Source organism: Haemorhous mexicanus, chromosome 4, assembly GCF_027477595.1.
Source record: "Haemorhous mexicanus isolate bHaeMex1 chromosome 4, bHaeMex1.pri, whole genome shotgun sequence".
Classification (NCBI taxonomy): Eukaryota; Metazoa; Chordata; class Aves; order Passeriformes; family Fringillidae; genus Haemorhous; species Haemorhous mexicanus.
Window position 1 is genome coordinate 36,308,354 of NC_082344.1, and position 16,039 is coordinate 36,324,392.

Below are 16,039 nucleotides of genomic sequence, written 5' to 3' on the forward strand. Positions count from 1 at the left end.
ATTAAAGAAAAATAAATAGATGTCATGCTTCACAAAACTAGAAAAGCTTGTTTCTAACAGAGGGAAGAAATTAAAGTATTTGAAATAGTTGCCAGTTAAAAATACCTGAGGTTAAAAAACCCAGTGATGGATACCTGTATAATTTCATTTATCTTTTTTTTTTTTCCTAATAATACAGTGATAACTACCAAAATTCAGTGGATCAGTGGGTTTGGATTTCAATATATTCATGCTCATTAGTTTGTCTGTCCAAACTTTGAAAAAATAATACTATTTTTGGCTTGTTCCATTTATAGCCTAACTAGCTTCTTTTCCTGGATGTTAATAGAACTAGTTTTTACTGAAGATATCCTTTATCAGTAAGAGCCTAGCTTTTCATCAGGACTTTTACTGAAGTAAAAGCTGATAACACTAATAATTAAACTCAATGTGACTTGCTCGTTCTTATACCACTGAGTTTTTATTTTAGTTTGTTTACTAAATTGCATGACTTGCTTGTAATTTTTTTTCCAGACTTACCAGACCAAGTTCTGCGGGTTTTCAAGGCGGACCAGCAAAGTCGCTACATAATGATCAGCAAGGACACAACAGCAAAAGAAGTGGTCATCCAGGCCATCAGGGAGTTTGCTCTGACTGCAACCCCTGATGCCTATTCATTGTGCGAGGTCTCTGTCACACCTGAGGGTGTCATCAAGCAAAGGAGGCTCCCTGATCAGCTCTCCAAGCTTGCTGACAGGATACAGCTGAGTGGCAGGTAAGATGGAGACTGAGCTAAAGCTGATGATGCCAGTTTATGAAGTCAAAATCTTGTCACAGGAGTGTTTCTTAATTATTTAAGGTTCTGTTTCTTTGTAATGCATTGCTGCTTATGCAACATCTCATTAATACCTAGGCCTGGTGAAGTTCATTTTATTCTCGGATTCCAGTTGGATCATTGCTGTAACTCTCAACACTAGTTGGGTATATTGTATCTAGTGTCTTTTTCTGAATTTTGTTTTTACAGGTACTACCTGAAGAACAACATGGAAACAGAAACTCTTTGTTCAGATGAAGATGCCCAAGAGTTGCTAAGGGAAAGCCAAATTTCCCTCCTACAGCTCAGTACTGTTGAGGTGGCTACCCAACTCTCCATGAGGAACTTTGAGCTGTTCCGTAACATCGAACCCACGGAATACATAGATGACTTGTTTAAACTCAAATCAAAAACAGGTTGCACTAATTTAAAAAGGTTTGAAGAGGTGATAAATCAAGAAACATTCTGGGTGGCTTCTGAGATTCTGAGAGAAACCAACCAGCTGAAAAGGATGAAGATCATTAAGCATTTCATTAAGATAGCGCTACACTGCAGAGAATGCAAGAACTTCAACTCGATGTTTGCCATCATTAGGTACTGCCCACTAATAATTTTACTTCTAAGTAAAAAGCAAAGTCTTACTTCTGTTAGTCTTAAAAAAAGTACTTAATACAGTGAACCAGTTTATACTGCTAACATCAACTCTTGGCAGTCTGCTAAGGAGGGTGTTTTCTGTAATCTGAAATATTGTTTGAAATGCTACTGTTGCATACTTACTGCTCAAGACAGTGTGGCAAGGTGAACATGGCACTAGAGAAACTAATGCATTTATTTAAAGACAGACTAAAATAAATAACAGGTATATACAAGAAAACCACACAATTGTAAATGAATGGGTAAATTTCCTTAAAGCAGCTCATTTTTGTCCATACTGCCCAGTATCTTAAATTCATTCAGCCATAATATGTTGCATTTTGGTTTTCTTTCTATCAGCAGTTTCTTTCATGGAGCTCTGAAAATAATCAATAACAGGCTGTGATACCCTAATATAGTCTGTAAATAATGATCTTGTAATAAGAATTTTAAAATGTACTGAAAATCTTAGAAAACCTTTCTTAGTTTTGGAATGAGAAAGGAGGGAGGGAGAAAACTCTAATGTCTATGTTTATACACTTTCTTTAAAACCCAAACAAAAACAATCCCCCTATATTTTCTCTCATGAAAAAGCTCAAGTAAGTTGAGGTAAACTGACAGTGTTATCAGTGTCTTTGACACAAGCTCTTGTCATCATCTTGACATTCAGTCAACAGATTGAATGTGACACTTTTACTGTGAGTAGGAAAAAAATGAGTAGGTTTGAATACTATTCAGCAAATGAGGCAAGTTCCAAAGTCAAGGATCCATGCTGATGATCAGTCAGCATCTCTGAGACATCAAAATATTGAGATTTTGTTCAGCTATTTCAGCCAGTCTCAAGGAGAAATAAAAGCAGCCTCTCTGCTAGGAAAAACTTGAATGAAGGAAAGATTCTAGGTATCAGACTTTCCACCAGGTGAAAATTGACAGCAAGACAGTCAATGCCATTACAGTGAAAAAAGGGGTTTTGCACCAGCTACAGCTTGAGAATAACCTCAGGTATAGAGAGTGTTACAAAATTTCATCCTGAAAGAGCAAAGTCAGAAGGATTGTTGCAGAAAGAAGGTGGGTCAGTGTGCTGTCACCACCTGAACGTCATCATGTAGTGGAAGATAGTTTTTCGGCCAGTTTGTTAATCTGGAAGTAAGTGGTCATCCTGAGGTACTTAGATTATGATAGTCTTACCAAACTCAGGCACTGTTCTTAAGTAACAAATACATATCCTCTTTAAGGTTTAATTACTCATCCAAGTGTAACTTTTTTCTGTTTATGGTCGCATCATGAAGATATCTGCAGTTTTTATAGATTTTTTTTTATAAAAATGATCTTCTGTAATACACGCTGGCAAAAAGAAGTTTTTAAATTTCTGTTGTTTTATTGACACTGTTGTGCTGATGTATTCTGGCTATGTGGTATTTCTACCATTCAAAATGTAACATGGACTTTTCTAGGATTTTTTGTTTCTTTCTCTTGTTCTTCAATTTCTTTGTACTTCTTTTATTTCAAGTGGCCTGAATTTGGCACCAGTTGCAAGGCTCCGAACCACTTGGGAAAAGCTTCCAAGCAAGTATGAAAAACTGTTTCAAGATCTACAGGACTTGTTTGATCCATCTAGGAATATGGCAAAATATCGTAACGTCCTTAACAGCCAAAACCTGCAGCCCCCTATTATTCCCCTGTTTCCTGTCATCAAAAAAGACCTTACATTCCTTCATGAAGGTAAAGGCAGAAGTATATCACCTTTTACTAGCTGAGGAAGAGTAACTTTCCTGCCTAATCGCTGATGTTGTTGGTTGTAGGAAATGATTCTAAAGTGGAGGGCCTGGTGAATTTTGAGAAGCTGCGGATGATTGCGAAGGAGATTCGCCACGTCGGTCGCATGGCGTCTGTGAACATGGATCCTGCTCTCATGTTTAGAACAAGGTAAGTGTGTTGTACCAGGCAGAGCTTTCCCCAGCTTGGGAGAAGGCTGGGTGGCAGCAAGAGGGACTTTTATGTGCCCCTACTGTTGGAGCAGTATGAATTGTTTGTGTTAGCAATTGGACCAGCATGCCGTGGTGGTCTAAAACTGGAGAAACCATTTTGTGGTTACTGATACATTCTAAAAAGTTTCTTACTATTCTGTAGTTGACAGTCACGTCATAAAAATGAGATTTTATTTCGGGGAGGGAGAGAAACTGTCTTGAAAACATATCTGTTAGTCCAGTTGAAATATCCATGGGTGTCAGCCTTATAATTTGGATTTAGTAGAAGTTGTAATGTATCTGAAGCAGTGTCAGCTACTTGTGTTAGAAAACATTAAGTGAATGCTCTTTGGCTTTGTATTTGACAAGCTTATTGCATACTCTTTTTTCTTAATTTAAGCTAGAAGAGTTTGTAATATCTGATTGTATGCCCAAGTCAAGGCTCTTTTTAATGTCTGTGGGCTTCCAGAACTGCTTGTCCTGAGGTCTGATCTTTTTCTTTCTGAGCTTGTGATCTTTCTCTGTCTCTTCTTAAACCCATGCTTTATTCTTCCTGGCTCTCACTTGCAGGAAGAAGAAATGGAGGAGTTTGGGGTAAGTGGTTGGAGACAACACACACAGACATTCATTCTTCCTTTACCATTTGCATTTTTTCCTACTTGCTATCTTTAATTTTCTGGTGCTTTGACATTTTTTTTCTTTTGTAACCCTTTTTTACTGACAATACATTTGATTTGAGATTAAAACACAAAAGCTGTAAATTATTCTTAAGTGGTCATACGTGGAAGTGGGGTGTTCTTTCCCACGTCTGGTTTAAATTGCCGAAGGAAGAGACTTTTGGTCAAAATGAAATTACAAAATTACAAGGTTGCAAGAGCTGAAAATAGCTGTTAATTTCCTTATATCTATTAAACAATTATCACAATCAATTTCAAAAGTTAAAACTTACAGTATCTGCTTGACTAACTTACTTTCATATTACAATTAGCCATCATTTTTAACTTAACAATTCAGGATCAGTGCATAGCATTCATATAGATATACATACATTGAAATGTGCATGACATTTATTTCATCGTGAACTAGCTGATCATTTTATTTCACAAAATTCTCTTCAGTCTTGCAAGCTACCAAGAAGTTCTATTCTGTAAAACTGAGCTGTACATTTTGTATATAGTCTGACTTAAAACACAAAGGGCTTTCAAAATGCCTCCTTTATATGTATTTGAATTTAAACCTCACCTATAGTCTTCTGTCAGCACTGCCTTACTGCATGAGCTTTTCCTAATGCTCCAGTCCTCTTAGTAGATGGCTTATGTGAGAGAGCTACCCTGAATGCTTTTCCTAGACGTGTGAAGTGTTATTGCCTAGCTGGACCAAAATAGGTTAAAATATGTGTGCCATTAAAATATTGCCTGTAACCAAGTAAAAAGATTTCCTGGCCCTCATCTTTCTATCTGTTATAGCTGTTTGACTTACTGGAATGAGGCATGTAAGCTTTGATGTAGACTGACATTCATGCCATCTCTTGCACGTTTCACGTTTATTGGGGGATGCCATGTTGGACTAAGTCATACCTTTGCTCTCTTTCTTCCCCCTCCTGCTCCCTTCCCTGCAGGTCTCTCAGCCAGGGCAGTGCCAACGCAGCCGTGCTGGATGTTGCACAAGCAGGGGGGCATAAAAAGCGGGTCCGTCGCAGCTCCTTTCTTAATGCTAAAAAGCTCTATGAAGATGCTCAGATGGCACGGAAAGTAAAGCAGTATCTCTCAAACTTGGATCTGGAAATGGATGAAGAGAGCCTTCAGACACTCTCTCTGCAGTGTGAGCCAGCCACAAACACATGTGAGCATTGTCATTTGTTGTGGATTTCAAGAAAACTGTTCAATATAACTCTGTTTCTAGTTCAGTGAATCAATTAGGAACAGTAACTAGATAATAAAGTTGAAAATTGTTTATCTAGTCATTTTCAAATACTAAACATCTATGAATCTTAAGGAAATAATCTTGTGGATTAACAGGATCGAGACATAGTATTTATACATGTGATAAGGTTTTAAGATGATGTCACAATGAAGTGCACAGTGGCTTTTTAGATTTGTCTGTACAGAGGGTATGGAGGAGTCAAAAGTTCTTCTATATTTCTAATATACTGAGGTTATTAGTGGGAATAGCAATATGGTTATTCTGAGGGAGTAGGGGATTTTCTTATGTCCAGGTGTTTCAGAGATACCTGGAGGGGTGTACCTGGGGCAGCAGAGGAGGAAACTTCTCCTGGATATCCATTTCATTTTGATTTTAAGAAATGTTGTGCCCTTTCTGTCCTGCAGGGTAGCAAAAAAAAAAAAGTAATTATATGTCTGCTCTGAATCAATTGTAGTCCTTATGATAGCCCAGTATAACTTCTGGTCGTGTTTTTTGTAACAGTGGTTATTTATCAGAGCTTTATTTTGAGAAAGAAAACATTAATTGATAATGTATGTCTTTTAAATTGAGTTACATCTCACCCGCTTTTCATCTTTTCTGTCTAAAGATATCATGCTGTATTAATTGGACGAGTATTTGAGCCCCTTTTAATTGTTAATCAGAGGGCTTTGCACTGCTCAGACTAAAGCACCACTGTGTCCTTGGCTAGCAGTCATTCAGTGTTTTGTTGCCTTTCTTGCAAAGTGCCGAAGAACACGGGAGACAAGCGATCTGGGAAATCTGAAACGTCACCAGTGGCTCCCCGGGCAGGCATCCAGCAGAAAGTGCAGCAGCAGCATAAAGCAAACCAAGCACTGCAGGTCCCAGCTGTGTCTCTTTACCCCTCTCGCAAGAAGGTGCCAGTCAAAGACCTGCCACCATTTGGTAGGTGGAACAAGGAGGAATTTGGTTTAACTTTCTGAAGTTTGTTTGCTTATGTCAGGAAGACATTTTTAATCAAATAAGGTTCAGATTTCTATTTCTGCTAGTATGATATGCAGGTTATATCTGTTCATGCAGTGTCTGGGCATAGTTCTCTTCTCTAGAAATGGAAAGAAAGAAATCTAGGGAAAGCATCCTGTCAATTTAATCAGTGTAAGAATTTACCTATTGCTAGCAGCTGGAAAGAATCCCTTTGCCTTGGGATCTTGCCTTAACTTTTCTAGAGGAAGTGGGGACCTGGACTTGTTGAGATGCCTCAGAAGTTTTGGTGTCTCTTCACAAGTTAGATTTTTAAGGTGAAATTGAGGCCTGCTCGAATTGGCAGTCCTGGTAGAAATGTGGGTCTGAGCTTTTACATTGACAATTGTCCCTTTGGCTTCTACTCCCTTCCACTTTTTTATTGTTGTTACACAATTGTTGCCTCCATGTTCTACAGAAAGGCACCAGACTATAATCTACCCTGATTTCCAAATCTGTGTCCCAGCATGTGTACAAAACATATATGCACTATTAATGAACTCTTTAAATCACAAGTGTGATAATCCCTAGGAATAATATGTATAATAATAATAATGTATAATAATCCCTAGGAAGTATATGTAGCATAATTGGCCCTTCCTTTTTCATGATGGTTATTGCACAAGAGCTTAATTCTGATTTCATTTTCTATTGGTTTTCCTCATGCACTGCTTAGGCTGCAAGAAAGCATCAGAAGCAGCAAAATGAGCAAGAAACAATTCAATATTCATCTAGATCATGTTGATTTTACCATTAAATTTTAATCTTGAAAGGACTTTGAAGCTTCATGGACTGCAATTTTTTGCTCATAGTGGCAAAGTTTCTGAAAACTGACTAGGTTATGATGATCAGGCAGCTGTGAATTATTGATAGCAGGATTGTGATCCAACAGATCAAAGTCCATGAATGCTTGGAAATAACCTCTACCACAAACGTTGGAAAAACTGTCAGAGAAACTCTGTCTTCACTTATAAGGCTGTCCCAGGGTGGATCTTTGAGGGGAGGGGAAGAGAAAGATGAATAAATGTGGTCTGGGAAAAGCTATTCCTGATGTCCTAGATCTTTACATCATACATCATCTTCAGGATGTTTTTACTCTGTAGTTTCCCAAAATAAGCTGGTGCAGAGATAGTTCTCAAAAATGAAAGAGAGAAAGGCAGCTGCAGGATGGCCTTGTTTCATAAGCCTAATCCTTATTAATTTTCTTTCCAGCTTCCTTTGACCTTCTAGGCTACTCTGAATAGAAAAGAAACAGAAGAGCAGTTTGAATTTTTACTATATAAATCTTCACTAACCAGTGAGATGGGTGTGTGTCTGTATTTAAGCTAATTTTAGTTCAAGTTTCTCAGTAGCCATTCCTATGTGTATCCTCAATTATATGTTGAGGCAGTATTCTGCAACATCAAATCTTTGTTTTCTGTGGAAAAGTATTTATCTTAAGTGGCCAGAATGAAAGACCATCTGCACTAATATGCAGAAATAAAGCACTGTATTTTAAATGGGAATACATTTTAACATTTTGCTTCATTTAAGCTGGTGTCAGGAACTCAAAAATATACAAGAAAAATAGGTAGCCTTTTCTTCCTGTGGGGTGCTGCTCTATGAATGCATTGTGAAACATAAGTATGCATTTTTTCTGGACTTAACATCTGCCTACTTTAATTCTTACCTAAAGGCATTAACTCCCCACAAGCTTTAAAGAAAATCCTTTCATTGTCGGAAGAAGGAAGTTTGGATCGTCACAAGAAACAATCTGAAGACGCTGTCTCAAGTGCATCTTCACAGCTGTCTTCTCCTCCTACTTCACCACAGAGCTCTCCAAGGAAAGGTAGTAGAGGTTCAATGTTTCTTGTCCTGTTTCTTGAAGCTCATGGACTTTAGAAGCCTCTGAGAGAGAATTTGGACACTAAATACTGCTGCTCTTTTTTTTCTGTCATGTACGGTCAGCAAGAGGGCAGAAAATGTAGTGCAGAGTGGGATATGTGAAAGGTAGCTGTGAACCTGATTTCAAGGGTACCTGAAAGCCCCCTGGTGATCAAAAGCCAGTAAAGATAGCCTGGTATGACACAAGATTAGATGCAGCAGGTCACTCTGACTGCAGCTGCTTCTGACAAAAAATATTCCAGTGATGAGTGTTTCCTGCCTTCATTGGAAGGATGTACAGGTTGAAACTTAAAATCTTTGTACAGCATTGACCACACTGGTCTATCAGAAGAATTATTTGCTGTGTCATGCATCTGAATGGGATGTGACCTACATATGATAGAAAGGCTTAAGGTATTTGGAATTCAAATCAGGATATTTAATACTGTAATTTATATTTTATACTACAGAATATTTTAATAGCAGCCTGATTATTTAAACCATGTGGATGAATTTTTGAGGAATGGTATTACACATTGAAGCTTTCTTGGCCAAGATCTTTTTAAGTAATTTCACAGAGTTATTTTTTAAAGTGAATTTAGGACTTTAGAGAGATTTTTTAAAAAACCTATTTTCTTGTTTGTTTTCATGGTAGTTGTAGTTCTGGCTATGAATTGACAAAATACAGGAGGCATTGTCCTGTAATTTAAACATACTTCCACACTTTGGAAATATAATAGGCTAGATGTATTACATGTAACTATACATATAACATATACATGTAATACATATAACATGTATTACATGTTGTTCTCTTTTCAGGATAGCATAAAAGTTCAGTTTTCAGTTACATAATACAGCATTATGGTAAAATATACATTGGGGCTGAAGTGACTTCTATTGAAGTGTTATTTACTAAGGTCAGATGGAGGAGGATAATATGTAGAGGATATATCATCTTGAATCCTTGTAAGCTGTCATCATATTTCTCCCAAATACTACATTAGCAAAGAGTGAACTTGTATAAATATGGTCAGGCCTATGCATTTTTTGAAAAAGGAATTGGAATTCTGTACTTGACTCACAGTGTGAACAGCACTTTATTTCTTCAAAAAGCAAATCGTACACATGATTAAAAAAACCATACTTGGTTTGATGGTTACAAGAAGCTAATGATATGTTCTTTCAGATAAAAATGACAGTATTCATTCCCAGCAATAGTTCTCAGCAAGTGAATTGGGGTAGATCAGTTGAAGTAATTCTGCCACCTAGGATTAGAGTGAAGGCAAAATATGAAAACTGTGGTGACGTGTGGATGTGTTTAATGATCTTTAACTTAGCTGGCAAGAACATTCAGCACAATTTGTTTAATATTGAAAGAAAAGCTGAATTTGCTGAATTTGCTTCTATGACATGATTTGCAGATTTTATCTCAGTCAGGCTGTGTCAGTGCTACCTACCTCCAAATTTCACCATAATTCCAGTAATATGGAATTTGGAATTAATTAGTGAGCGAAGTATCGCAAAGAAAACTTGAAAACCTGTCCCTCTCTCAGGTAAGATATGTAATAAGCAGTCAGCCCAGACATCTGGGTTTCATGTATCTGTTCATCTCTGAAGTGTAGCTTTGCAGAACAAAAAGACTTTAGGAGAGACTCTCTGGGATTACTTTAAGCAGTAATCTCAACCAGAGATCTCTTTCCTTCCAGTCTTGGAGACAGTGTTTATGCACAGGCAGATTTTGAGAAGTAGTATTTCATAATGTGAGGGTACAAGTATGATGATGAATATGAAGAGAATTTAGGAGAGGAGAGCAGAGAACAGGGAAGGAGAGCATTTGGTTTTTAAGTGAGTAGTACATATTCCCACAATCCTTAATCTCTGATTAAGATACCAAAGACAGGGTCACCCAGTTTTGCTGTGTATCTTTATCTTTTGCAGAGCTGTGTAAGTGTAATGGTAGCTTTGTTTCAGTGCCAGTTTTATTGCAGTATTGCCAGTGGCCTGACAAGAACTGAGCAGGCATCTTGGAGAGTCTGATTAACACCATGTTCCCTTTGCAGGCTACACCTTGGCTCCAAGCAGCACTGTGGATAACTTCTCTGATTCTGGTCACAGTGAAATTTCTTCCAGATCTAGTATTGTCAGCAATTCCTCTTTTGACTCTATGCCAGTCCCCCTGCATGATGAGAGGAGACAGAGGCATTCTGTCAGCATCGTGGAGACAAATCTTGGTGTGGGAAGGATTGATAGAAGAATCATGATTGAACCAGATCAATACAGCTTAGGGTAAGAATTTTATTTGTGCTTACTTACATTATACTTTCATATAGTGTGTATGTGGAGTGTGTATTTGTCCATGTCACTTTCCCTGTATCACTCAAATATTTTTTTCTCCTCTGCTCTTAAAAAACTTCAACTTCCGTGCTTCATTTTGTGATAAAGCTCCATTTCTGCCAAGAAAAGGTTTTTTGTACTCCTGAGGGAGTGATGAGGTCTAAGCAGCAAGACTTCACCTCAGTAGATGTTACCATCTGAGCATTTCAGTGGTGCTGTAGATTATCCACTTTGTGGCAGAATAGTATCCTACCCTGCTTTCTCCATGGGAAATTAACTGAATTAGATGATATATTCAAACAATTATTCAGTGATTAACTGAGAACAGAAATAGTTAGCAATTTTCCAGTCTGCTTCATGGAAAAGTGCGTATCTGTCTAACTCGAAAATATTTTACTCCAAATATCTCTTCTAGTCAACAAAAATTGGAAGCTAAAATTCACATTACGCTGCTGGTTTTCTAGTAATTTTCTAGGTAATTAACTTCTGTAATGGTGGGGAAGCTAGTGCTGTGAGGAGTTGTCTAAATCTCTAGCAGTGAGCCTTGGTGTGAAAATAATTGGAGCTCTGGCTTCTGTTTAGTCTCCACTTACTCTTTTTTTTTTTTTTTTCTTTTTTTTTTTTTTTCTTTTTTTTTTGAGCTGTTATTTGAATGCTTCAGTCCTCTGAATGGTTTCTGGGGTTTTAATCCTGCAGGGTCTTTGAATGGCAGGCCTGTTCCAAAACTGCTGTACTTCAGCTTTGGGAATCTCAGGCTGTGCAAACTCTTTATTCAGATGTCTTAAATATTTGGAAGAAGAAGGTTCTAGTCTGCATAGGAAGGTGCCCTGGAAGAGCAAGTCCCAGGAGCCTGGATATCTGCTAAGCAAAAGTGACACTTTGTTGGTTTTGTCTGCTGCTGTGTAAGGGATCATGTCAGGCTCACTTAATCATTGAAAGGCTACAGAAAACATCCTTGTCTATGAAGTAGCATGTGTTTCCAAAAATAAGGTTAAAATGCATTTCATTTTGCAGGAAATGTTGAAAAATTAGCTCTCACAGTTTCCTAAGCAGAAAAAAAAAATCTGAACTCTAAACCTGAATATCAGCCAGCCTGAATAACAGCTAAATTCTGTTTCTAGCTTTTGAACCATTTGCTCAGCATGACAGGAAAAGCAGTAGAATAACCCTGTCTGTTTCTCTGTATGCGTGTCTGTGTAGTTTGCCTGTCTTAAAAGGCTGTTGTGAAGTTAAGATTTTACCTTTTGAAATTGCACTGCTGAAGTGTAAGGCTTCAGCAAGTTATCTGTCCAGTTTTGTTTGTTTGTGTTTGTTTTTGTTTTATTGAGGATGTACTTGAAAGAAAAGTGTTATATCCTCAAAACTGAATGAGCCATTCATGCAAACAATAAGTACTATCAAGTCCATCAAAATCTTCCACCACAGAATCATAGAATGGTTTGGGTGGAAAAGGACCTTTACATGAAGGTTACCTAGTCCAATCCACACCGTGTTTGTTTTTCTTTGGTTGTTTCTTTGTGCGTCCTGTTCATGATTTCCAATTCCAACACTGGATTTTTTGTCCCCCTCATCAATGTGTATCCAGCTCATATGCACCGCTGTCAGAGACCAGAGGCCTGTATGCTGGAGCAACTGTACTTTCTTCTCCTAGTACAGAAGAGCTGTCACAGGACCAGGGGGACAGAGCTTCGCTCGACGCAGCTGACAGCGGCCGTGGGAGCTGGACTTCTTGCTCGAGTGGCTCCCATGACAACATCCAGACAATCCAGCACCAGAGGAGCTGGGAGACTCTGCCTTTTGGACACGCTCATTTTGATAGTTCAGGCGATGGGGCGGGACTGTGGGCCTCAGGTGGCCACATGGACCAGCTGATGTTCCCTGACCATGGCACAAAGTATGGCAGGCAAAGTCAAGGTAGGGAGGGCCTTGATCAAGCACAGTCCAGAGCGAGCTGGGCATCTTCCACAGGATACTGGGGAGAGGACTCCGAGGGTGATACAGGTACCATAAAGCGGAGGGGTGGGAAGGATGTTTCGATTGAAGCTGAAACCAGTAGCATAACATCTGTACCAGCAGAGGAGACAAAGCCAGCTCCTGTCCCTGCCCACACAGCAGCAGCATCAAGTAGTACCAAGGGGCTTGTTGGTAAGTTAAGTTTCATTTGCCATGAAGTATTTTAGTATATTTTAATTTATTTGCTTAAGTTTTCTCATATTGTTCATATTGTTCTGCATTTCTTTTTTCTTTTTTTTTTTTTTTATTTTTAAAGCAATACTAAACATTTTGTAGTCTCTCTCTTTAAGTTTTTCCCTTTAACTAAGGATTTATTGCTAGGGAAAATATCATTTATTGTTGATTCTCAGTTCTGGCAGTGCCTTTGTGTTTCAAGCCTGCCATGCATCAAAAAACTAGCTCTACTGCTGGGCAGTATTTTGAGAGGTTGGTACATTTAGATGTCACTTCTGAAATTTGAATTTCTCATCACAGTAAGGCTCCATAAGGCTATATTTAGAAGTCTTAGTAAATGTGGCCTGATTTTTATGAAGTGTTTTACTTTATACCTTTGTATGACTTGTCTGATAATTGTGAATATTCCTTACTTCTGAAAATGGGATCCTTTTGTGCTTAAATACCAACTGAAATGTTTCTTTGGACTGCTGAAACTGAAGAGGTTTCAAAGAAGTTAGAGCTGAAATAGATTTCTGTGCATTCAATAATGCACAGATCAGATAATGTATAAATTACCATGAAGGTGTCTTTGGCAGAGCTTAACATTTTTATGATGTTGTTCCTTCTGTGCATCCTAATCTGTGGGCCATCCAATACCTCTGAATTTTTGCCCCTTTTCTTCCTTTCATTCCCCTTCACTTTGCCTTTTGTCAGGTTAACATGAACTATCTAAAAGCCATTTTTTGCTGACACAGCTGAATGTCTGCCAGATTGAGGTCATGCTGAGACCACTGTGATAAACAGCTTTTCCATTTTCTGCCTGAGTATATTGCTTAGCAGTGGCCTTTTGGCTCAAAGCTCGGGTGCAGGTCTAAATCCCTGGGCTATCAAGAGGAAGAAAGGTGTATGGATTCATGCCAGTCTCCAATTTTACTCTTTGATACCCTTGGTTTCCTCCAGAATGTGTAACAGGTGTGCTTCCAAACTTGCCTCTCAAGGCAGTGTTTGCCACTATATTTTTACAGACTTGAAAGAACATTAAAGACACCTGAAAATTCAAACCAATACAATTCCATGCCATTCACTACTATTAACTAAGTGTCCTGCAAATGCAGCTCTGTGTATCACCATCCCAGAGAACCCACTGGTGTACATACTTCTTTTGCACTTAATTGATGTCTGGCAGTATTTTAATAGAATTTTTCTACAATAGAGTTTTTCTATAGAACTTTTATTTTCAGAAATATTTGAATAAAGTTTCTCTGAAACTTCTTCATGCTTTGCTCACTTAAACAGTTTGTCCAAGAAAAATACTTAGACTCTATTGGAAAATGTTTGGTTTTGTTGTAATACCAAGGATTTATTTTTAGTCTCTAAAAACTTCCATCCAAATAGCACCAGTCCATTTTAAGGTTGTACTGCCCTTTCAGTCAAATCATCCTGCCTAATGTAGGGTGGTGTTGTCACCAGCACTTATGCAAGAATATAGTGTATGACAAGCTGTGGAAAGTAAATTGTCTGTGTCAGTGGTTTTTACTGCTGTATTTGTAAGGTTTGTCATTAAAGTGGTCATGAGTTAAAGGGCTGGGCCCACAATAAGTGTTCAGTACTAAAATCCCAGCTGACTTCTCTGAAACACAGACTCTTGCCTATCTGTTGTGCGTCCCAGCAGATGCTTAGGATTCTTAACTGATTTTTTTTCCCTTAAAGTTCTCTCTGAGAGGGCTTCTCAGTATACCCTGAGTTAAGCCTTGTTCAGCTAAACAGTTACATCTCAGTGCAATCCACAGGCTAGGTGGTGGTCTTTCCATCTCCTAGATAAAATCATATTCAGTCATTGTTCTTATGGGAATGCTTTCAATTTTGATTTTGCAGAGAATACAGCCGTAGGGGCTGCAGGCAGCAATGCAAGCAAATGTATATGTGTATATATAGTATATATATAGTATATGTATATAGTATAATGACAAAGCCCACTTCTCTTCCTGACCTCTTGGAGTTGTAGCTTATGCCTCATTAAGTAGTAAGATTTGTAGGAAGAAAATAAAGTATCAGATATATTTCTTGTTTCCCCTCCAAGATGCTAAAAACAAAAGAGATGAGCTCTTGGATTCAAGTTTTTATAGACTAAACATTTCATCCATCTCCAGAATTAAGTTAATCACACATGTGGAGAGATGCCAAATTCCTGATGTTTACTGTTTCTGTGGACTCCTGAGTCTTCCGTGTTGCTTTTATCACTGCACATTTTATTGTATGCAATTGATGGAACAGCTTCAGTTGTGAAGTTTGAACAAATTCCCCATGAAATTTGATGATTTTTGTTAGACTAATGCTTCACTGCTGGAAGAATAGCTATATCCTGTGTATGTTGTATATTCTGTACTTTCTTGACTGATTTGTTTTTCACAAGCTCTTTGTCTAGCATATGATAGTTAACTTTTGTCATTCAGAGTTTCTCTTCCTGGGCTGTTGAGTTGGTTGATATTTATTTAGCTTTTAACTGTCTGTTTTCCTTTGAGCATGTTCCTCATCCTGTCTCTAACAATCACCTGTTGTTTTTCCTGCAGCAAGAAAAGAGGGTCGGTATCGGGAACCGCCTCCAACTCCTCCCGGTTATGTAGGAATACCTATTGCTGAGTTTGCAGAAGGTGGCTCCCACCCAACCAGGAAGCCTCCAGACTACAATGTAGCACTTCAGAGGTCTAGAATGGTGGCACGGACATGTGAGACTCATGGGACAGCAACTCCACAGCAGCAGTCGCACGGCCACTCAACTGGCAGGCCCGTGAACAAACCTCAGTGGCATAAACCAAATGAGTCAGATCCACGTCTTGCTCACTATCCACCTCAAGGGTTTTCCACAGAGGAAGATGGTAAATTTCTACTTGTTAGATTTTGAGTGTGCTGCATGCAAAATGGGTCAGTGCTTTCACAGACACAAAGCAAATTACACAAATCTTGCCATAATTTGAACTCTATTTAATTTCGAAACTTGCTGTTTGTTAACTTTTTGGAAGGGAAGGAATTCAGTTTATCCTACATGTAATTTAAAATTTGGAATATAGGTCCACTTGAATCTTGAACAACCAAGCAGTTGGCTTAGGCAGCTTCTTGGGAGGTTCCTGTGTTCACCTTGTACAGCCCTGCCTGCCAAGATTTTCCACATTAACCATGTATTTAATGATCAAAAAAGTATCCTGGTCTGCAGAATACTTGCCCATCCACCCTGTAGAGCACTGTTGCTCAGGTTTATTTAGATAATGGCTCGCATTCTACCTGAAGCTCTTTATACTGTGAACACTGAGTCTCCCACTCCGTTTCACATGATGAGCCCACTGCCATCTCTCTACCT

General features: G+C 38.4%; 1 protein-coding gene across 5 annotated transcripts in view; it reads left to right on the forward strand.

Annotated features, from left to right (window-relative positions):
• The window catches only part of RAPGEF2 (Rap guanine nucleotide exchange factor 2), a 184,381-nt gene that overhangs the window by 165,684 nt on the left and 2,658 nt on the right, over positions 1 to 16,039 (forward strand). For 3 of the 5 annotated variants that reach the window (XM_059844464.1, XM_059844468.1, XM_059844469.1), the window contains 11 exons: positions 514 to 754; positions 1,004 to 1,387; positions 2,937 to 3,148; positions 3,229 to 3,352; positions 3,964 to 3,987; positions 5,012 to 5,235; positions 6,061 to 6,240; positions 7,991 to 8,143; positions 10,242 to 10,467; positions 12,101 to 12,660; positions 15,255 to 15,560. In XM_059844464.1, the coding sequence (XP_059700447.1) occupies positions 514 to 754; positions 1,004 to 1,387; positions 2,937 to 3,148; positions 3,229 to 3,352; positions 3,964 to 3,987; positions 5,012 to 5,235; positions 6,061 to 6,240; positions 7,991 to 8,143; positions 10,242 to 10,467; positions 12,101 to 12,660; positions 15,255 to 15,560 (2,634 nt within the window). The remainder of the gene's footprint in view (positions 1 to 513; positions 755 to 1,003; positions 1,388 to 2,936; positions 3,149 to 3,228; positions 3,353 to 3,963; positions 3,988 to 5,011; positions 5,236 to 6,060; positions 6,241 to 7,990; positions 8,144 to 10,241; positions 10,468 to 12,100; positions 12,661 to 15,254; positions 15,561 to 16,039) is intronic. The other 2 variants (XM_059844467.1, XM_059844466.1) reach the window with 2 other exon arrangements.